The sequence below is a fragment of the Bos grunniens genome, chromosome 16 (genome assembly GCF_055505025.1).
Source record: "Bos grunniens cultivar Pamir isolate PY7600 chromosome 16, Bosgru_T2T1.0, whole genome shotgun sequence".
Classification (NCBI taxonomy): domain Eukaryota; kingdom Metazoa; phylum Chordata; class Mammalia; order Artiodactyla; family Bovidae; genus Bos; species Bos grunniens.
The window spans coordinates 37,120,744-37,143,332 of NC_141180.1; the positions used below are offsets into that span (position 1 = coordinate 37,120,744).

A 22,589-nucleotide genomic window follows, 5' to 3' on the forward strand; every position below is an offset into this window, starting at 1 on the left:
TCCTGGGTCAGGAAGATCCGCTGGAGAAGGGATAGGCTACCCACTCCAGTTTTCTTGGGCTTCCCTTGTGGCTCAGACAGTAAAGAATCCACCTGCAAAGTGGGAGACCTGCGTTTGATCCCTGGGTTGGGAAGATCCCTGGAGAAGGAAACAGCTACCACTCCAGTATTCCTGCCCGGAGAATTCCACGGACTGTATAGTCCATAGGATCACAAAGAGTCGGACACAACTGAGCGACTTTCACTTTCATTAGGTATACGTTAATATATTTGCTGAGGAACCATATGGAGAAGATGCATGATTTATTTGCAATGATTAAAGAAGCTTTGATAAGACAAATATAGTGTGCCCATGTATTTTATATAAAGCTTATGTAAGTATACTAAGGCTGTAAATTGATTTTCTCCAGTGTATTTCATACAGGCAACATTTTTTTTTAATGTATTATGTTTGGATGAAAGGTTCCTGTTAAAATTTATGCGTCATGTAAGTTTAAGCCTCACGGGTAGCAGCCGTGTCTGTTTTCTTCACTGATCCATCCCAAATACAGTAACCCCCACGTGTTAGAGATAACATCATTGCTACTTGTTTAACGAGTAACTAGATGAGTAAAAGGTATTGTGCATCTAACCTGGAGGTATGTAGCCTGTTAAATTGTCCCAAATAAAAGCACTACTGTATTTGTAATTATAAACATGCTATGCTATGCTCAGTCACTTCAGTCGTGTCCAACTCTGTGTGACCCCGTAGACGGCAGCCCACCAGGCTCCCCCGTCCCTGGGATTCTCCAGGCAAGAACACTGGAGTGGGTTGCCATTTCCTTCTCCAGTGCATGAAAGTGAAAAGTGAAAGTGAAGTCGCTCAATCGTGTCCAACTCTTAGCGACCCCATGGACTGCAGCCTACCAGGCTCCTCCATCCACATGGCTCTGTAGTAAAATTAGCGTAAGGTAACATTTTGGATTTGTGTGTTTGTAAAAGATACTGATTCTCTTCCATTTCAGAAAGTACTGTAAAGTTGTTTTTAAGTCCTTATTTATTTATCTTTGTCTGCACTGGGTCTTTGTTGCTGTGCACAGACTTTTATCTAGGTGCACTGAACAGGGAGTTTCTCTTGTTGTGGAGCATGGGCCCTAGAGCAAGGGAGCTCAGGAGTTCTCTAGAGCCAGGGGCTGGGCAGCTGTGGCGCACGCACCGGCTTAGTTGCCCCCTGGCATGTGGAATCTAACTGGGCCAGAGATCGAACTCCTGTCCCCTGCATTAGCAGGCGAATTCTTATCCACTGTACCACCATGGAAGTCCACTGTAGAGTTTTCTGTTCGGGTGCTACTTTATTTTTTTTCCCTAAGTGAGGTAGGGTATAGAAAATAGCATCTAAAGGATAATTAGCTGCATCAGAAAAGAAGCATTTTACTTTACTGAGTGAACACAGAATTTGTATAATCAAAATCTTCTAAGCCTTGTGCTAAGTATTCAAATAAAACATTCCAGAAAATTATGTGTAAAGAGGCATTCATTCCTTTTTTTTCAGATAGTGACTATAGAGGTAGCAGATGAAAGGGAGAAGTTATCAAAGGCTCCAAATGTAGGGATCACAGGGTGTCTGGCCATATTATTAGTCAGTAGAATCCATATTGTAGTTAGGTATAAGCTGTGAGTCTGGAAACCAGTTTACTGTCAGTTGGGTAGCAATGATAATAATGAGTGTTTTGGTCTTGGCTTTAGTGTCTAAATTGAGTGAATCTATGTATAGAAAACAGCCTCTTGTTGAAAACGTCTAGGTTTTAAAATTCTCTTTGTTACGTGCAACTCAGAGTTAAAAGGTAAAAATGTATCAAAAGGTAAAAATTCATCTTCGATCACTTAAGGACTATAGACAAAAATTTAGTGTATGTATTGTAGTAGTAATGGTCCAGCTTAGCTTTGTTCTGCCAGAAAGTAGAGGGGAGGACCCTAATCCACAGGCTTTAGAGAAATAACAAGCAAGGCCTACATGGGTAAAGATAAACAGTTAAATACATCTTTATGTAAGAAACAGGAGACTTCAGTTCTGAGCAGGAAGAATGAAAGAAGGTAGAGAATGAGGGGGAGGGGAAGGACAAGTAGTAAAAGAAGATACAGGTGCAGAACAATACAGGTCATAAGTTTTGTTTTGTTTTGTTTTAGAAAATCAGGCAGATAGATTTCAGAGAGCCTCTTGTTGCTACTCTAAGACATGTATGATTTAACTGCTATTCATGGCCTTTCTGCTGCCCTGTTCAAGCCCTTGGGATGGTTTCACTGAATGGAATATCCCAGAGGTATTGGGTATGGAATAGTCCAATGGTCTCTGGCTTCGGCATCCGTGACTAGAGCAGGATTTTAGGAATGAAATTAAATTAATATCCAGGGAATTTCCTCATAGCCATTAGAAACATAGTCCACTGGAAACACAAGTCCTCAGTGTGTTTTAGAAGATTACTGATAATAGTTAATCCCTTTAAGTACTTTCTTGAGAAGCTTGGGTATAATTTTTTTTTTTAATTGACTAGGCTCATTTGGGAGACTTTCAGTTATAAGTAGTAAATCAAATTCACTTACAGCTGCCTTGATTATTGGCATGTATACCCAAATTTTAGAGTGGGCACAGGCTTCAGGAAGGGCTTACCTAAATAGCTCAACAGTGTCACTGTGGGACCCCTCGACGACTGCTCTGCTTTCCAGAAATATCTGCTTGATTCCAAGGTTGGTCCCTGCGTGAACACAGAATGGCTTCCAGCATCTCTCAGCTTGTTCTCCACTGAACAAGCTCGAGCTTAACTCTGACTGGACCAACTTGGACGTGCATCCAGCTCTAAGGAAAGCGGTACTGCTCCCCAGGGAACTATGCCACTTACCTTGGGCTCCATCATGTGCCGTCTCTGAACAGATGACATGGCTTTATGTTGATTAAGTGAGTTAGGACTAAACTAGAAATGGGTTTAATCCCATTCAAACTATTTGTTGTTTAGTGGCTAAGTCGTGTCTGACTCTTTGTGACCCCGTGAGCCATCCATGGCATTTTCCAGGCAAGAATACTGGAGTGGGTTGCCATTTCCTTCCCTAGGGCATCTTCCCGACCCAGAGATCAAACCCGTCTCCTGCTGCGTCTCCTGCATTGCAGGTTGGTTCTTTATAGCTGAGCCACCAGGGAAGCCTGTCCAAACTATATGACTTAAGAAATTTGGGACAGAGAAAGCAGGAATGGATGCTGGGGACAGTACTCCGCATTGGTTATACCGCCTTCAAATACACACACTGTCCATTTTACTGATCTGGAGCCGGGTTTCTCAAGCTCAGCCAAACAATTGTTTAGAGGTCAGGCTTGTCCTGTGCATTGTAGAATGTTATCTGCGTCCCTGGCCTCCAGCTCCTAGGTGCTAGTAACCCCTCCCCCAATTTCGGCAACCAAAAGTGTCTCCAGGCATTGCAGGATGTCACTGGAGCCAGGGCAGCAGCATCCTGGCTGAGACCACTGGTCTAGAAGAGTGGTCTTCAGACTGATCACACAAGCCTGTGATTAAAATGTTTGTGCATATCCCCATGTATATTTATATTAACTTATTAATTCTATACCTGTTATAAAACATATACACAAAATAGAAGTTAAATGGTGGTGATTCTAAATACAATGAAATTTTATTTTTGGCTGTAATACTTTCTTCCTATATGCCGTGGATCTTTGTGCGTGCCTTTTAGAGCATTCCCCCACTGTGGAGGTTAGTGGCCTAAAATACGGGTGTCCAATCGGAATTAGTCAGTTGCTCAACTGTGTGGGGCCAGCACTATGTCACCATGAAACTCCAGGTCCAGTGTGACTTTCCCTGCTGTCTGAGCATCAGCTACCCGGGCCCTCAGCTGAACCTACTCTGAGACTTAAAAGGAGGACAGCCACTGACCACTGCATCCGAGGCTGCATACGCAGAGCAGAAAGGCTATAGGTTATAGATGTCAGCATTGTGGCCTGTGGAGTGTGGAGAGAGGCTGTGCCCATCACTGTTCCCATCCCTGTCACCAGCCCCTACTGCTCTGTGCTGTAGGTTGAGGCAGGTTGTGAGGCTGAGATGTGGGTACCTTGTTCTGTGTCCAGAGGCTTCCTGCAAGGGGAAGGCTGCCGCCTTATCAGCCAGCGCCAGCAGGATGAGAAGGGACCGGTGTGGCGTGCTTGGGGAGGGCTCGGGGTCACTTCCTACCAAGTGTCAGTCTTGTTGCCTCGTGGTGGGCGTGGAAGGACACTAGTGGGCCCCGTTGGCTTACTGTCAAGGAGTATGAGGACCAGAGGAAGGAAAGACACCCAGTGCTGCCAGCAAGTTTCTCAGGCCAAAAGGAGCGTGGGGGGTGGACTGCTGGTGTCTGAACACAGGGGTTCTCAGTGATGGGGCTCTTGCTGGAATTAAGCAGCGCCCAAGGAGGCCTGCACACCATTTACAGACTCATGACATTTGATGAGGCCACCGGTATACATAACACGTAGCCAGGGGACCCGCAGCTAGACCTAGACCTGTGCCCAGAGAGCCCTAAAAGGATGGGAATGGGGAAAAAGTGAAAGAGCAGACCAAGTCCCCTCAGTCTAGCTGGCAGGGGCAAGTTGTGAATCAGATTTGAGATTGAAGTTCTAGGGGACTAAATTTGAAAAACTGAAAGGACAGGAGAGGTGGGATTCGGTGGAGAACAGCTGAAAAGAAGTACTGGCAAGGGCTGGGGAGGACTGGCAGACGGAGCTGATGTCTCCACCCTTTCTGACTGGAGATTCCTGAAAAGCTCAGTTAATATTAATACCTTCAGCAGAGTCACTGTCGATGGGGCTTCGTCCCGAGTAATTGACCATGGTGAGGAGCTGGGCTAACTTGGAAGGTCTTTGCATTGAAGAATTGAGAATTGACAGGGCCTTTTTTTCTACAAAGAATATAATTTGTTGTACTCCTAAGTGCTTTGGACCCAACCTCGTTAAATATCTTTAGAGAATTTGGAAAGCCAATCTCAGAGAAGTCAGTATTTTGATTCCTTTTGTCTACTGTCTCCTCAGACTGATGAATGTCCTGTGTGTTTGGTTCATAAAGAAAGAAAAAGCAGTTGAACCTGCGGCGTGCAATAGTTGCAGAACTCGAGTTTTTAGTTGCCCTGGGGCATGTGGGAATCTTAGTTCCCTGACCATGTCCCCTGTACTGCAAGGCAGATTCTTAACCACTGGACCACCAGGGAACTCCCAGATTAGTTTTTAAAATTCTGCTCTGGAATGTCTTAAATTTCGGGAAGAATCTTCTTTTGGACAATTTAGTGTAATGTTAGACTAATTAAATGTCCTTTGGGTATTTTTCATTTAAGTGTTTTTTCCTGGTAGATGAGAAGGGACTTAGCTACTGAGCAGCTGCTTCTTGCCGCACTCACTTTCCAGTGTGCAGTGCTTTCCCAGCGCTGTGTATGTTTCCTGGGATGCCGTGGGGCGGGCGGTATCACCCCTCTTGTAGAAAAGGCACGTGGAGACCCTCAGTTTGCCCCTGGAGGAGGCCGGGGTCTTTTCACCACCCGGCCCTCTGCCCTGGGCACGTGGGTGTGTAACATACAGAACGGTGGCTGTGGAGCGAGTGTGGCCTGCCACCCCCGCCCAGGAGGTGACCAGCTCGCTGTCAGCAGGTGTTTGCTTAGCACTTCTGCGGCCGTCCTCTGACTGGTGGCATTCGTGTAGATGACATTTGGCCGAGGCAAGAGGCACGGCTGACCTGGGGACAAGGCAAAGGTGGTTGACAGTGTCTTATTGGAACTTGTTGACTTTCTGATGCAAGAATTTACCGCAAGCTCTGGGGTTGTTTTTTTTTTTTTCAGCAACATGGAATCATCACCTAGTTTTTATTGTAATAGATTAAGAGCAATTTATTTTATGTGAATCGATACAGGTTTGGAAGGGTTTTTTGTTTTTGGTTTTTTTCCCTTTTGAAAACGCTATTATATCCCATTTTCTTTAGATATATTTTTGTGCTTGGAGCATGTTATATCAACCAACATTCAACTGGGCTCAGGATTTTTTCTTCATACGGAAAGACACATTAAAGTTTTAAGTCCTAGTTGTCTTAATTGACAATTTTCCATCTTAACTGTGAATTGCAAATAGTGTGAACTAGCTTAACAAACTGTATATAAATACCTGTTCTTCTGTAATACTCCCAGAGGGGATACCTTAGTATAGAGGGAAACAAGGCTCTGCAGACAAAGGGTCTGGATTTGGCTTTCAGTTGAGACACTTAGGCACTTGTGACTTGAGAAAGTATATAAACCTCATCGAGACCCAGGTTCCCTGTGAGGTCAGGATGATACCACCCTGCAAAATCGGGAGCTTACATGATAGTTGTCCCACCCACAGGTCAAGTCCTTCCTGCCATCCTCCCTTCCTGTTCTGGTTGAGATATCCTCTAGGTTGCTTTGTGTTCAATGGGTTTTGGCCGCAGTTCAGCAAACATTGGGTAAAGAGACAGCTGTGTTGTTTGTTTTGTTACATTTGTTTTTTTGCCACAGTTTGTGAGATCTTAGTCCCCCAACCAGGGATTGAATCCAGGCACTTGGCAGTGAAAGCTCAGTTTAGGGTATACTTACCATCATGATTTCAAGGCAGGTTTACCTACATAGTTCCAAATGGCTCTTTTCCTCTCCTCCCTGCTTCCCTAGTCTGTCTGTCATTCTCTGTTTTCTGACATTGAGGCTCTTTGTGGTAAATTGAAGCTAAACAATGCTACCTTACTAGGATTGTTGGAGGGTTGAATTCTTGTCATAAAATAATCATTCATCAGTGGCAGCAGTGTAATTTAAGTTGATAGCGTCTATCTAGCTCTTGAGTTAGCAGGATTTTACTTGCTATATGTAACTATAGGCTTCTGATTTTAAAATGCTGCCTTGCCTCAGGGCCTGTCCTGGGGGCTGAGGGGCTGGGTTTGCCTCCAGATTTTTAACACCTGCATTGAGTCAGGTAGCTCACTTTCAGATTCTGTGTTTGCCAAGGCCTGTCCCTCCTCTTGGCACTCCACTCCAGTACTCTTGGCTGGAAAATCCCATGGATGGAGGAGCCTGGTGGGCTGCAGTCCATGGTGTCGCTAAGAGTCGGACACGATTGAGTGACTTCACTTTACTTTTCACTTTCATGCATTGGAGAAGGAAATGGCAACCCACTCCAGTGTTCTTGCCTGGAGAATCCCAGGGACGGGGGAGCCTGGTGGGCTGCCATCTATGGGGTTGCACAGAGTCGGACACAACTGAAGTGACTTAGCAGGTCCCTCCTCTTTCTTGTTGCTTTTCCCAATCATAGATGCCTCTGCTGTTTCATTTTTATTGAACCACTTGTTTGGCCGGTACCGTGCTCTAACCAAGTACAAGAACATACAGTACACAGCTGCTGCCTTCCGGCCTGTGACAGAAGGTACACATTAAGTGCTATTTTCAAACATTTAGCTCCCTTATAGGGCAGTTTAGTAATCCCTCTTCTGACGAACACATATTGTTTGTGAACCTGTGAATCTTAATCCCAGGGATACAAAGATGAATACGATGCAGGTTCTGATCGTGAGTTTCTGATCTTCTCCAGAGAGAAGAACCGTTGTGACTGGTGGTACTGGAACGTTGTCATCAAGACCCAGCCCACCGGACGTGCAGTTCATGGATATTATTGTTTAAGAAAAGACAGAAATAGCTATTTCATGAACAATTGCTAAGTCGTGTCTGACTCTTTGCGACTCCGTGGACTACAGCACGCCAGGCCTCCTTGTCCTTCACTGTCTCCTGGAGTTTGCTGAAACTCATGTCCATGGAGTCAGTGATGCCATCCAACCATCTCATCCTCTGTCACCCCCTGCTCCTCCTGCCCTCAGTCTTTCCCAGCATCAGGGTCTTTTCCAGTGAGTCGGCTCTTCACATCGGGTGGCCAAAGTATTGGAGCTTCAGCATCGGTCCTTCCAATGAATATTTAGGGTTGGTTTCCTTTAGGGTTAACTAGTTGAATCTCCTTGCTATTCAAGGGACTGTCAAGAGTCTTCTCCAACACCACAGTTCAAAAGCATCAATTCTTCTGCTCTCAGCCTTCTTTATGGTCCAACCCTCACATCCACACATGACAACTGGAAAAACCATAGCTTTGACTAGATGGACCTTTGTTGGTAAAGTAAGATCTCTGCTTTTTAATATGCTCTCTAGGTTCATCATAGCTCTCTTCCAAGGAGCAAGTGTCTTTTAATTTCATGGCTGCAGTCACCCTGCAGTGATTTTGGAGCCCAAGAAAATAAAATCTGCCACTGTTTCCACTTTTCCCCCTTCTATTTGCCATGAAGTGATGGGACCGAATGCCATGATCTTAGTTTTCTGAATGTTGAGTTTTAAGCCAGCTTTTTCACTCTTCTCTTTCACTTTCATCAAGAGACTCTTTAGTTCCTTTTCACTTTCTGCCACTAGAGCGGTATCATCTGCATATCTGAGGTTGTTGATATTTCTCTCAACAATCTTGATTCCAACTTGGGATTCACCCAGCCTGGCATTTCACATGATGTACTTTGCATATGGGTTAAATAAGCAGGGTGACAATCACAGCCTTGACGTACTGTATATTAGGATAAATAGGTGAAAATATTTAAATTTTAAGTTCAGGTAGTATTTTTATATGAACCAGTTGTGAAGGATCATTAAGGGAACTCTGACCCACAGAGCCAGTGCATCTAGTGAAATTCTGGAGGATGAATTGATTAGTTCTGAGTGAAACACACAGACTTCATTATTAAAAGGTAAGCTTTAGTTTGATTTTCAGTGGAGTCCAAATTAGTCAGATTTTAATAAAAATCTGACTTGTAGTAAACACTGATTTTCAAAACAGTAGCATACCTGAATAATTTTTATTTCACTGTGAAAAGATAAATTTTCTAGAATATTCATTGCAGCATGAGAGTGAAATTGGAAATGAGGTGAACATCTAATGGTAGGAAATAGGTTAAAATATTATACATTGATAGATAGGAACAGGATGCAACCATTGCAAATGACGGTGATGTGGGTGTATATATACTGACATGGAAAGACATCCAAAATATTTAGATAAGAAGAAAAGGATGTGAGGTTAAAAAGCCAGTAATGAAAAGCCCTGAAGGGGGTACTAACATGTTAGCAGTGGTATCTTTTTAGCTGCTGGGATTTCAACCAATTTTTTTTATTTATTTATTTTTAATTGAAGGATAATTACTGTATGGTGTTGGTTTCTGCCATACATCAAGATGAATCAGCCATACGTATACATATGTCTCCTCCCTTTTGAACCCTTCCATCCCACGCCTTTCGGTTGTCACAGAGCCCTGGTTTGAGTTCCCCGAGTCATACAGCAAATTCCCACTGGCTCTCTGTTTTACATATGTTAGTGTATTCATGTCTCCATGCTGCTCTCTCCGTTTGTCCCACCCTGTTGGTATGCTCTAATTATGAAATGAACATAAGTACCTTTTTTTCTTTTTTTAATAGAGAAAAATTCCATTTCCCATTTCGTGTATGCACAGCTCAGTATAGCTTTTCTGATCCTGTTGTGATTTCCTTTCTTACAGGTGTGGGGGCACGGTTGGTGCTATTTTCACTTGCCCACTAGAAGTCATTAAGACAAGGTTGCAGTCTTCAAGATTAGCTCTTCGGACAGTCTATTATCCTCAGGTTCATCTGGGGACCATCAGCGGAGCTGGGGTGGTGAGACAAACGTCAGTGACGCCTGGACTCTTACAGGTTCTGAAGTAAGTTCAGTCCGGTTCTGGCCTCATGCCACCCGCACCCCCGCCCCCCAACACTGTCAGTGCAGGATGTTTATCCGGCCCATCGGATGGGATGCTCTGTTTGTAGAGGCTGTGACCAAATTTAAGAACTAGGTATCTGTACCAGTATCTTAACTCTGACTTTGCTCTCTTGGCCTCAGGGCTTCCAGCATGCATGTGATCACCATCCAGGGACAGTTAAAGTAAACCTAACAAAGCAAACTCAAAACAATCCATGTTTAAATTGTTACATCAGAGTGTTGCTCTTGCCCCAAGTCTTTTGAGTGCTAGCGAGAAGCTCTGAGGCTTGTAGAATGAATTTTAAAATTGCACAAGAGAAGTATTGTGAATATTTTAAGAGGAAGTAATATGGAAACAAAATGTTGTAATTTTTTACTTTTTATTTGAAAATAATTTTACATTTATAGAAAAACTACAATATATTTTTAGTAAGCTGGTCTTTACAATTTTTGTTTCATACCTAGCCTACCCACCTAGTTTATCTGTTTTTACTGTAGTAAAATATTTCATTTGCTTACCAAGTCGCCGAATATTCTTAAGTTGAATTTGGCTTATCAGTCTCTATGCTTAAGGCAAAATCAGAAATTCAGAAGAGCACTGGGCAATGTCTGCATTTTAGCTCGGGGACCCTGTGCTTTTAAAAGAGAACTTTAAAATGATGACTGACTATGACTCCACGTGTTACTCAGAGCTCTAAAGCTGACCTCTGGGAGAGCGCAGGTTCAAGAGAGACACAGCTGTGTACCAGCGTGGGTGTTTAGTGGGGAAGCGTTAGAAAAAGATGCAATAAAATGGAGATGCTCTGTCTTCATAACGACAACACAATTTGGGGCAGAGTTCAGTCACAGTTTAGATAAGGTAGAATGGATTTGAAAGTGCTTAATTTATTTTTAGGTACGTTTTGTTTGTAAAGCCGACTTCTGGGTAATTCAGGCACCAGCTGCTGAGGGCAAGGTCCCAACTAGAGAAGAGGTCGCTGATAGCCAAGACTCGAGGCAAATCTTTTTTTTTTAATTGAATGCTGAGAAGGATTGTGGAGACACAAAATGCAGAAGGTCAGGGGCAGGCCAGGAAAGGTGGGGCACTGAGATGGGAGGCGTGCTTTGCTGTCAGTAAGGAGAGAGACCAGCTCTGAAGACACCCTCCCCGTTCGCCTTTAGTAAGTCTAGTCACTGGCAGTGTCTCCAGTGATGCCTCGCTTCTGAGGAACTTGAAGGGCTTTGGACATAGTGAAACAGAGGTAATTTGCCAGCTTTGCTAACATCCAAGGTGAACTTCCTCTTACATACTTGCCAATCTCGCATGACTAGTAGATTTATTTATTTACTGTAACTGGGGACCTCTTACCCGGAAGTCGCGGGTGTCACTGGGGCTAAGCCCCTAAGGTAAATAGGAATGTTTCTCTAGTTCAAGTGTGTTAGGACACATCTTCTACTAAAATGTAAACCAAAAAAAAAACCAACCTCTCCGTCTTTTAAAACACACGAACAGCGCCCACACCGCATGCAAGACAGCCACCTTCCTAACTGGCCTGGCGGAAGACCTTGTACCCTGCTCCATCCCCAAGCTGTTCTCAGCAAAGCAGAGGAGATCCTTTTGCCCTCACTCCGAGTAAAAGCTGAGGCTGCCCATGGGGCCTCCTGGACCCCTCCCATTACCTCCTTGACTTTGCCCCCTTGAATTTCTCCCTCCTGAACCGTTTTGGCTATACTGGCCTCCTTTCTGGCCCTTTAAAAGACCAGAACATTGGAACATTCCACAGCAGGGCCTCTCTGCTGGACATTATCTGCATGGCTACCTCTCAGCTGTCCCCTTTGCAGGAAGGCCTTGCGGTGACCACGCTATTGAAAACCAGGCCCTTCCTTCACATTCTCTCCATCCTGCTCTATTTCTAATCCACAGCATTTACCTCTGTCCATCGCGCACTATAATGTACTGACTTATATTGTTTATTTTCTCTCCCTGCGGGGGCCCCCTGCAAACAGAAGTTCCCCAGGGGTAGGGGCTTCGATTTGTTCTGACGACTGAGGTGTCCCCAATCTCTGAGAATGCCGCCTGCCACACAGCAAGAATGCAGGACAGAGAGAACGTGACGCATCAGTAGGATGTTGACTATGAAGAGCGTGACACCCGCTCCTCCCCCTGCCGTGCAAATAACCAGTATTAGCTGCTGTCATAATACCTGCTTCCTGTGCTTTTTAAACATAAGATTTATAGCTGAGTTTCCTGGTAATGAAGGCAAAAAGGCGGGCTGTCACCCTGTATAACTCTCATCTGGAGAAAGCACATGTGCTCCTCGGGGTACATGTATGTTGCTTCTTGTCACAAGTTCTGAAAGCAGAATGTTACCCAGTACTTACATCAGATAGTGCACCAGTGTAAGCAGCACTGTCTTCTAGGGTAGTTTAACAGAAGATGACTGCTTTTTGCTTCCTCCCCCGCCCCTCACCCGCCTGGATTACTGGACTGTGCTTTCTGATTCCTCCACTAATCACCCCTAGACTAGAGCAGTGGTGAGGGGCTACTGAGCAGGCTCTTTTTCTAGGAGTGGTGAACTGAGAGCAGGGATCCAGGCCTTTTCTCCGCCACAAAGCCCACCAAGGTCATCTGCTCACAATTAGAAGCCATTGGGTTTATCAGGTGGTTTCCCTGGTGGCCCATACAGTGAAGAATCCGCCTCGGGTAGAAGACCCAGGTTCGATCCCTGGGTTGGGAAGATCCCCTGGAGAAGGGAATGGCAGCCCACTCCAGTATTCTTTGCTGGAGAATTCCATGGACAGAGGAGCCTGGCCTATAGTCAGATGGTTATTCATTTGAAACTAAGCTGCTTATTTTTAGTCTTACTCTTCCAGGAAGTGCTACATTTAAAGACTTAACAGAAAACAGAATTTGTTTACAGGAATTTTATTTTTCAAAATACAAATCAGTGTTTGCTTATGTCTCAGGTTAATCTATTAGAGAAAAGGTATTCTCCATTGGAGCACTGATTACCTTTATATTTTGAATATAGTTATTTGAAGACAAGATGTTAACACAATTAGGCTCTCTCTGTTAAATTTGCCAAAGGGTCATAATCCATTTATTGAAGTATCTGCCTTAAAAAGTCTTAGGACATAATCTTTTAAAAAAATTTTTTTCCAATCAAAACTCTTATTCTTTAAACTATTTCAGGTACTTTGTTTTTTCAAGTACCTTTTTAATGTGAAAAGTAATATGTTAGTGAGGTAGTTTTTCTTTTAAAAGCTGATGGCTTCAGCTCAGAACTTTGTCTTGGAGCTTGATCTGTGGTATGCATAGTCTGATCTAAAAGAAGGAAGAGAACAAAACACTCCAGACAAGACCCGAGTTTCCTTCTGCATTTCTTTCCTAAATGAAAGCTTATAGGACTGTGGGAAACTTAGTCTGGGCCCTAAACATGCTTTATTTTGAAGCTGAGGAGTACCATTTATAGTAGGCACTTGATTGTTCCAGAAAAGTTTTGTAAACATCCAGATAGGTTGGAAGTTTGAATTATGTAACAGATTTGACTTTTTGCCCACTGTTAATGTGCATCACTATGGAGACAGCCTTTTTGCAGCTCTTAAAAGGACTGAGTCACTTGAGGACACAAGTTCCCCACTGCATTATAGATGCGTGGCTCCCAGCTTCCTGGAGCCAGAGACGCCCTTAATTGTGTTTAAGTGATTCCTAGGGCTGGCGGTACAGTGAACAGTCGTGGGGACCACAGACAGAGCCTAAACTTGAAGAAATTCTAAATGTATTGACCATTTGAAAGCTTTCACATACTATACTATGAGATGTAGGTCACTTCAAGATGTGGTTATTTGAGAGAAGTTTTTTTTCCAGAGAGCGTGTTTTTTTTTTGTTTTTTTTTAAGCTAAATCCTGTTGGGAGAAAGAGTTAACAGTAAAGAATTTAAAGTTGAAAACACCAAATTCTGGTGTCTCTGTTAAGGACCAAGTGCCTTGGTTCTGGCCAGTGTGAAAATGCAGTGAAACATGTAGTTCCTTTAGAGTGTTAGGATGAGCTCAGTATTTTTATAACCTATGACCTATAGCTTTTTCATTTTTAAGTTTTTTATTGTGAAATGATTTCCAACTTAAAGAAAAGTGACAGGAACAGGGCACACACCTTGCTTATACTCTACCCAGGGCTCTTGTGTTTGACATTTTGCCACATTTGTTTATCTGTTTTTGCTCTATATACATACTTTTTTTTTCCTGAACCATCTGAAAATGTACAGTTTTCAAATTTAGGAAATTTAATATTGATATAACTAATCCGCAGTCTGTATTCCAGTTATATCATTTATCTTTTGTTAAGTGATTGATTTAGCACAAGAGCAAAAACATGAAAACTGTTACTGCCAATATTTCTTTTATCTTTTAGAACTTCTTCAGTGAGTCTCTGGGTTTCTTGGTTTAACTGCTTTAGTAAGATGTAATTCAGAGCACTTCCCTGGCAGTCCAGTGTTTCCACTGCAGCAGGCACCAGTTTGATCCCTGATCGGTAACTAGGATCCCACATGCCAAATGGTTTGCCAAATAAAAAAATTAATTCAATTAAAAAATTTTTCAAAATGCACTTAAGATGTAATTCACGGGAGAAGGAAATGGCAACCCACTCCAGTATCCTTGCCTGGAGAACCCCGTGGACGAGGAGCCTGGTGGGCTGCAGTCCACGGGGTTGCAAAGGGTCGGACACGACTGAGCAGCTTTGTACTTTTACTTAGTAACTGCGTAACATCCAGCTAGAGACTGGCAGGCAGGTATTCTTTCTGCCCCCTTCTGATGTCTATGTCAGAAGCTGTCTCTATCTCCTTTATACTTTAATAAAACCTTACTATACAAAAAAAAAAGATGTAATTCACGTACCAGATGATTGCCCACTAAATACGTACAGTTCACCTGTTTTAATATGTTCATAGAGTTTTGTGCAACCTTGACAACAGTTTGATTTTAGAACGTTTTCCTTCCCACTACAAGAATCCCCTCACTGTTTGCAGTCACTCCCCATCCCCAGACCCACAGGCCTAGACAACCAACCACTATTCTGTCTATAGGCTTATCTCCTGATTATTTCATCTAAATGAAATCATACAACATACGGCCTTTTGTGTCTGCTTTTACTTAACCTAATGTTTTTTGAAGCTTCATCCTTGTGTAAGTCATCAGTACTTCCTTTTTATTGTTGCTGTTGTTCAGTCGATCAATCGTTTCCAACTCTTTGCAACCCCACGGACTGCAGCATGCCAGGCTTCCCTGCCCTTCACTATCTCCCAGAGTTTACTCAAACTCATGTCCATTGAGTCGATGATGCCACAACCATCTCATCCTCTGTCAACCCCTTCTCCTCCTACCCTCAACCTTTCCCAGCATCGGGGTCTTTTCCAATGAGTCAGCTCTTCATATCAGGTGGCCAAAGTATTGGAGCTTCAGCATCAGTCCTTCCAATGAATATTCAAGGTTGATTTCCTTTAGGATTGACTGATTTCATCTCTTTGCTGTCCAAGGAGTCTTCTCCTTTTTATTACCAAATGCTATTCCATTGTGTGGCCAGGTTTCATTTGAAACGCACTGCTTTGACCTTCCCCAGATGCCATGAAGAAAGAAATGTGCATTGTACTTGTAGTGAGGTGTCTAGTGTGGTGAACAGAGAGTTAGTGACCCTCATGCGACCCTCAGCATGACCAGAGTTAGTCTGGGCCTTGCAGACAAGAGTGCACCTTGGGGTCACTTACAAGGCTTGGATTTGATACCAGCTAGTAAGGAAAATATTCTGTGATACCTGTCAAGTGCTCTTTTTGCCTTGCAAGAATGCCCATATGTTGTGCAAACCTTGAACATTACTCCTGTGTGGACAAGAGAGCTTTTGAAGCATGTTTTTTCACTGTAGTAATGAAGGCAGTATTCTTCAGTCTTTTGATTCCGTATTGTACTATAATCAGATAAGACCTCAGGGGGTTTGTAAACATTCTGTTCTTTATTCAAGGAGCTAATGTGAAGATTGACCCCTTATCATTTTGCATAGCCCTTGCCTAAGGATTTTAAAGATACATCTTTTCTTATTATTCAGGTCAATCTTGGAGAAGGAGGGACCAAGGTCACTTTTTAGAGGCTTGGGTCCAAATTTGGTTGGAGTTGCACCATCAAGGTAAGCAATGAACCTTTCAGCTAGCCCACAACATACAGTATGTAATACACCAAGTCTTTCCTTAACCAGAGGGGCAGTACTGCTAGGTGACTAGTTTCTTTTTCTGTGTGAGAATCCTAAATGCATCTGATGCATAGAAATAGTGTTAACTGTTGGTATGTCTCTCAATGTGTATGTGTTAGAAAGAGGCTCTTGGTTGTTGTACTCTTAAGTTGAAAATTATTCTGCTCCCATCACCTAGAACTTTCTCTGTTTGCTCCTCCTAAGTGTGGTGTGTGGTCAGCAGCAGTGGCGTCACCAAAGAGCTGATTTAAATGACAGGATCTCAGACCCACATCAGAATTTGCATCTGGAAGCACTCATCTGAAGGAATTTTAAAGGCTTCTAGGTTTTACTTTATATGTATTTTTAAAAATCCCCAGTTTTGTTACAAGGTTTAATTCTCTTTAAAGCTTATTTGAACACATCGAGCTACACTGTCTCAATACAATAGCCACTGGTCACATGGGGCTACTTGAATTAATTAAAATTAAAAATTCAGTTCCTTGGTCTCACCAGCCACATTTCAGGTATTTAATGTTCACATGTGGTTAGTGGCTCCTGCCTGCGGGACCATAGGCGTAGAGCATTTCCAGCTCCGCAGGAAGTTCTGTTGGGCAGGACTGATGCAGAGGATACACACGTGTGGACATGAAAGGGAATGAATGTTTCTGTGTGTGGAGGGGTGGGGGCAGTGTATCTCTGAAAAGCAGGTAAGAAACTGCTTCTAGAAATTGCCTTCTGGAAAGGGGAGTTGGGTGTGACTGCTAGGACACTTATATGAATCGACATATACAGTAGATCTTTACAACAAAAATGAGAATGTCATTTTATATGAAGTGAAGACTAAAAGCTTCTTGAATTCTTACGGGTCAGTGCTCCAGTTTATACACAGATTTCCTAAGGATATCATAAATATGCAGATTCTTATTAAACCCTTTTGTTCCTTTAGAATTCCGTAGCTTGTGTGTGTGTGATCTATTGAAAATACAGCAAGTACTAGCCTGTGAGATTATATGGGGCACGCATTATTAAGAGTACACAGACATGCTGCATATATGTAATTGATGAAGAACACGGAGTCATTCTACTTGGGGACAGTGCTTAACTTGGTAATGCCCGTCAGTCTGATATAGAGTCTTGGCCACCACACCCATTTAGAACAGTTGGGACCTAGGAAAAAAAACAAAAGACAATTTTATAACACAATCATGATAAGTAGTCAGCATCCTAGGTTGAAAAATACATTCTGTAATTGATCCATTGGCCATCTGGAAAAAAAGAAGGCCATTTTCCCTGGCATTGCTGGTGAAGAGCAGGGAAAACCACAAGCAGGCTCTGCTCCTCAGCCCCAATTTGGGAGGAGACAGACGAGGGGAAAGCAGACACGCAGAGGAGACTGAAGAGCCAGGGCGGGGTGGGAGGGAGTGCCACCCTTCCAGTGGTCCCGTTCTGGGGTAGGAAGCGCATCAGTGGAGGGAGCCCTTTATGGAAACGTGTGCCAGCCTACATGTCCCTATGTGGTCCCGAGTCATCAGGAAAAAGGTTCAAATTACATGTGACACACTCGTTATGGTGTAAGGCAGGACACATGTGATATACATTGGAAATGTATTATACATTTTAACAGTTACAATATATGTTGGTGCTTAAAAGGATTGGCATTTATCCAGAATGAAGAATGTAAATGGACTTCATATGTATACTGTCAAAACCTCGTCTTCCTCAGTTATTTAGGACACTTCGACCATCACAGACTACTTTCTGGAGGGACAAGCGGGAGCTTCCCCAGGGCGGCTGCAGCAGGTTTTGGTTTGAGCCCAGATGAGGTTAAGCTTGCGATTACCTATTAACCTCTTCTGCATATTCCTGAGTTTGTCAGAGGTTGCATGGAGCCAGTGTCCCAAGATGTCCTGACCGTGTTCTCTCTTTGCTCTAACAGGGCTGTGTACTTCGCCTGCTACTCCAAAGCCAAAGAGCAGTTCAATGGCGTCTTCGTGCCAAACAGCAACATCGTGCACGTTTTCTCGGCTGGTTCTGCAGGTGTGTTAGGCCAGTGAGTGCTCATGAATGTCTCAGCTCCCTAAGCGTGCATTGTGCCAGAAAGCCTCTTTCCAGGAGTTAAAAATTAGCTCTCTGCTTCTTTTGCACCTGAACTCATTTTTCTGAAACTTTATGTTAGAATTGATAAAATCTGAGTATATGAGAACAGCTTGTAACTTGCTTCCATTTATTCTCCCTTAAGATTGACATGTGAAGACTGACATGTTCTCATGCCTGCTGGTGGTCAGTGTGATGTATCTTTTAAAGGAATGTTGGTGTGTTTTCATATCTATCACATCATTTTCTAAACTTGGAGCTGCTTTTCTGTGACCCCCAGGTGTCTGGCATACCCTGTGTACAGTTGTCCTCCGCAGCTGGGTTCTGGATCAGGACTCGGGGCTTGTAGTGGGGTTTGTTCAGCAGGGTTGGTGATAGATAAGATGTCGTTTCTGTTCTTTTTTGAGGGAATCATTCCACCTACCATAGAAAATTCACAACAAGATTTTTCTCCCAGGAAATACTTGGCAGAAATATGTCAGTTGTAGATTGCTGCGAGAAGGCCATGCCATTTTCGATATAGTTTATGTCTGTTTAAATAGAAAGGTATTTTAGAGAATTAAATTGACATTTTATGAAAAATTTCCACCCTCTGCTGACCTCTAAATTGTATGTATCCATTTTCTCCCTGTTCCTCCAAATAAAAGTACTAGGAATTCATCTGAATAGTTACAGATAATTCTTGGATCCCAAATGGAAAATGGAAAATGACATTAGCAAAGATGCTTCACAAGAAAGGTGTTTACAGGATATGGAGCTGGCAGGGAGGTCAGAGGGATGGAGTGTGGGGCCTCACTGCCTCAGCCAATAGTGAGTTAGCCGTAAACTAAAAGCTGGGCACCGGTTTTGCAACTTTTGACAAATTAACTTAGAGAAACCCTTGGTAAATAAGATGGATCTGAAGGGAAATTTTGTTTTTTTAATAATCTTCAATTTGCTGTTTCAAGGAGGTAATGTTGCTGTAATTGGTTTTTCCCCTCCTTCCTGGTAGCATTCTTTTCTTTCTTTTTTTGTAATGCAAGTGTAGTTGATTTACAAAGTTGTTTTAGTTTCAGGTGTACAGCAGAGTGATTCAGTGTCTTATGGTCTATTACAAGGTAGAGTATTGTTTCCCATGCTATACAGTAGGTCCTGTTGATCTACGGACTGTCTGCGTGGGTCTTCCCACATGGCACTAGTGGTTAAGAACCTGCTTGCCAGTACAGGTAGATGTAAGAGATGCAGGTCTGATTTCTGGGTCGGGAAGATCCCCTGGAGAAGGGCATGGCGACCCACTCCAGTATCCTTGCCTGGAGAATCCCGTGGACAAAGGAGCCTGGCAGGGTCCACAGGGTCGAAAAGAATTGGACACAACTGAAGCATGTCTAGGGTCATGTTATCAATCTGTTTAGACTGTGGAAGGGATGACATATTCCAGAGGACTTGCTGTGTGTCAGGTCAGTGATACACGATACTGCTGCTTTTTTGATTGATGGAGAAGGCAATGGGAACCCACTCCAGTACGCTTGCCTGAAAAATCCCATGGGTGGAGGAGCCTGATAGGCTGCAGTCCATGGGGTCGCAAAGAGTCGGACACGACTTAGCAGCAGCAGCAGCAGCAGCAGAGAGATTAACAACATTAAGATGGAGAAGACTTAAGGATGGTTCCTATAGGCAGACCTATCTTAAAATGTCGATTTCCTAAAATGATCAGTCAGATATCAAAATGTCTAAGTTTGGATTCAGGTAAATGGAGATTTAGTTTCTTCTATTTTAAGTTAAATATAAGGCATTCTTTCGGATTAGATCATAATTTCTTTAAAACAAATTATTTCTGGACCTGATGCTTTCAATTGAGTTTCAGAGTAGTTTCATATTTACCACCATAGGAATCACATTAACAGGAATACCAACAGCACCAGCTAGAGTCTGGAAGGACTAGTAGTCGTCCTCAGTTGCTCAGTTGTGCCCTCCCTCCTCTTTGTGACCCTTTCAACTCTGCAGGCTCCTCTGTCCATGGACAGGGTTCTAGAAAATTGAGATTTACTTTAGTTCAGTATTACCAATAGATGTTACATTTTAGGGGACTATATTTTCCATCTGTTGCGTGGAAATGGAACTGCTTCTTACCATTTTTATTATTAAGCCTTGAAAGCCTGATTTCAAGGTTTATCATATGGAAGACATGGCTTTAATAAGCATTGGATCTGTTCGGTGATAACATTTTCTATTTGTTTTTGTTTTGTTTTGTTTCTTCCAGCTTTTGTCACGAATTCCTTAATGAACCCTATATGGATGGTTAAAACCCGGATGCAGCTAGAACGGAAGTAAGTTTTTACTTGTTCCTTCCTTAATGTAAGACTTGAATTCTCAGGGGTTTTTTTTTCTTCCGCCAGTTCCAGTTGTAGAGTGAGACCTATAGCATCCTTAACCATCCCCATCTATGTTTTATCTGCATATAAGCATATGTAGAAACTTCTCTTGTGTTGAGGTTTATACTGCCAAGCCTCAGCGGGGAGACAGAGGCCAGCAGAAATAACACACAAGGGGATGTCAGGAGTTCGCTCAGGTGTGGCCCCTGATCCCTGGGGTAGTCCTGGGTCTCTGCTCCTGGAGACCCCGCCCCCAGGTGGAGTGCTGTGAACTGTGCTCTAAATGGCCTCTCTTGTGGGAAGGTGCCAGAACAGCAGCGCCCAAAGCCTCAGAAGGGGCATTTTAGTCTCCCAAGGCCCTCAAATATCCTGGATTTCTCCCTCAAAACTGTAGCCAGGGATCCTTAACATCTCTTATGCTCTGGGTTCCTTTGGCAGTCTCTAGTGAAGCCTACAGGCACTTTTTAGAATGATTTTTTTCTCTCTCTTTTTTGCACTGGGTCTTCGTTGCTGCAAGTGGGCTTTCTCTAGTTGCAGTGAGTAAGGGTGCTTGGACTTCTCATTACAGTGGCTCCTCTTATTGCGGAGCACGGGCTCTAGGCACACAGACTCAACAGTTGTGGCTCGAAGGCTGAGTTGCCCCTTAGTTGCATGTGGAATCTTCGTGGACCAGGGATGGAACTCATGTCTGCTGCATTGGCAGGCAAACTCTTAAGTCCTGTACCACCAGGAAAGCCCTAGAATGACATTTTTAAAAGCAATGAAAACCAATTATTGAAATACAATTATCAGTGTTTTTAAAAGTTACAATATATTAATATACTTTTTTAGTATATTAAATAACAAGATCAAGGAACATCCCAGTAACTACTGTAATTTCAAGTCAGTGATGATGATGATAAACAGTGTTTTCTGATAGGATTCTAGGTACCCTTTTGTTACTAGGTTGCCTAGAAATGTGTGTGGGGCGCTGGAAACTTCCAGCTAGTCCAGTCTAACCTTCAGCTACCTATAGAGAAAGGAGGGGAGAGAGCAAGCAAGAGCTCCACCTAGAAATGGAGGTGGGCTCTGCCTTTGCTTATTTTTCTCTCGAATGACCCGGGTAGCCTCTGAAGTGGATCTTTGACATTCCCTGTCCGTTCTACCTGAAGGAACCTTCTAAAATGTACCAGGTCTAATCATTTAGAAGAGATATCTTGCTCAGAAGCCTTCAATGAACGTCAGTTACTGTCAGGGTCAAATCCCAACTCCTCAGCTTAACCTTCAAGGTCCTTGGCAGTTTTCAAAAAATGTCACGTGGTCTCTTGCTTCGGTCTCCTTGAATCTGCCTTCCTCACTAGGAATAGAACCCTCAAGAAGCTCTTGTCCTACGACATCCTGACCAGTCCTCTCCTAGAGCGTCTGGGCAGTTACTTCCAAGCGTGCACACAGTGTCCTCACATCACTTCTGTTTAGCAGAGGATAAATGCATTGGTCAGCTGAGAGCCTTCTTTATGTGCATTTGTTAAAATCTGCCTGGTAATGACCTGTGCTCAGGACATTTTAAAGCTATGTTTGGTGGGCTCTATTGACAGAGCCCTCAACAACGAGGATTTGTTGCATGTTTTCCTGTGCACCAGTGGCAGCAGAAACAGCAGAGAATAAGACACAAGCCCTGCCTTCCCAAAGCTCACAGCTTCACAGAAAATAGAGAGAATTATAGGTTGGTGGGAGAAGGGGCCAGCGGTGCTCCAGGACCCTGGGGGGTGGGAGGGAGTCCCTGATGCAGTCTGCATGGGACATGCAGGGAGGCAGCCAGGGATGGGCTCTTGTGGCAGGGATGTCTCCCTGTGTCCAGAAGCCCAGTGGGCACTGGCAGTGAAGGTACCGCAGGCAGAGACTCGGGTGTGCAGCAAATTTGGACACAGGGAAGCTTTGTTCATTCTGAGCAGCAGAAAGTAGGGGTGTGTCGTGCATGTGAATGTGCTGGGGAAGGAGAGAGGTACAGGGAGATAAGGCTGGAGAAGCCGCATCCTTGAAAGCCCTGGGGAGGAACGGGAGCTTGGACTCGGCTGTATTTGGAGGCAGTGTAGAGCTATTAGAGCAGGGATTTCAGGGCCCTGTCCCCAGGGGATGTTTGGCAGCGTCTGAATATTTGTTTCTCACAGCTT

General features: G+C 43.5%; 1 protein-coding gene across 2 annotated transcripts in view; it reads left to right on the forward strand.

Annotated features, from left to right (window-relative positions):
- Window positions 1-22,589, forward strand: part of SLC25A33 (solute carrier family 25 member 33) — a 30,177-nt gene that overhangs the window by 4,480 nt on the left and 3,108 nt on the right. The window contains exons 2-6 of one of the 2 annotated variants that reach the window (XM_086344342.1): window positions 7,588-7,970; window positions 9,578-9,757; window positions 15,872-15,949; window positions 17,931-18,031; window positions 20,328-20,394. In XM_086344342.1, coding sequence (XP_086200468.1) covers window positions 7,801-7,970; window positions 9,578-9,757; window positions 15,872-15,949; window positions 17,931-18,031; window positions 20,328-20,394 — 596 coding nt within the window. In that variant the 5' untranslated portion in view covers window positions 7,588-7,800. The remainder of the gene's footprint in view (window positions 1-7,587; window positions 7,971-9,577; window positions 9,758-15,871; window positions 15,950-17,930; window positions 18,032-20,327; window positions 20,395-22,589) is intronic. The other variant, XM_086344343.1, reaches the window with a different exon arrangement.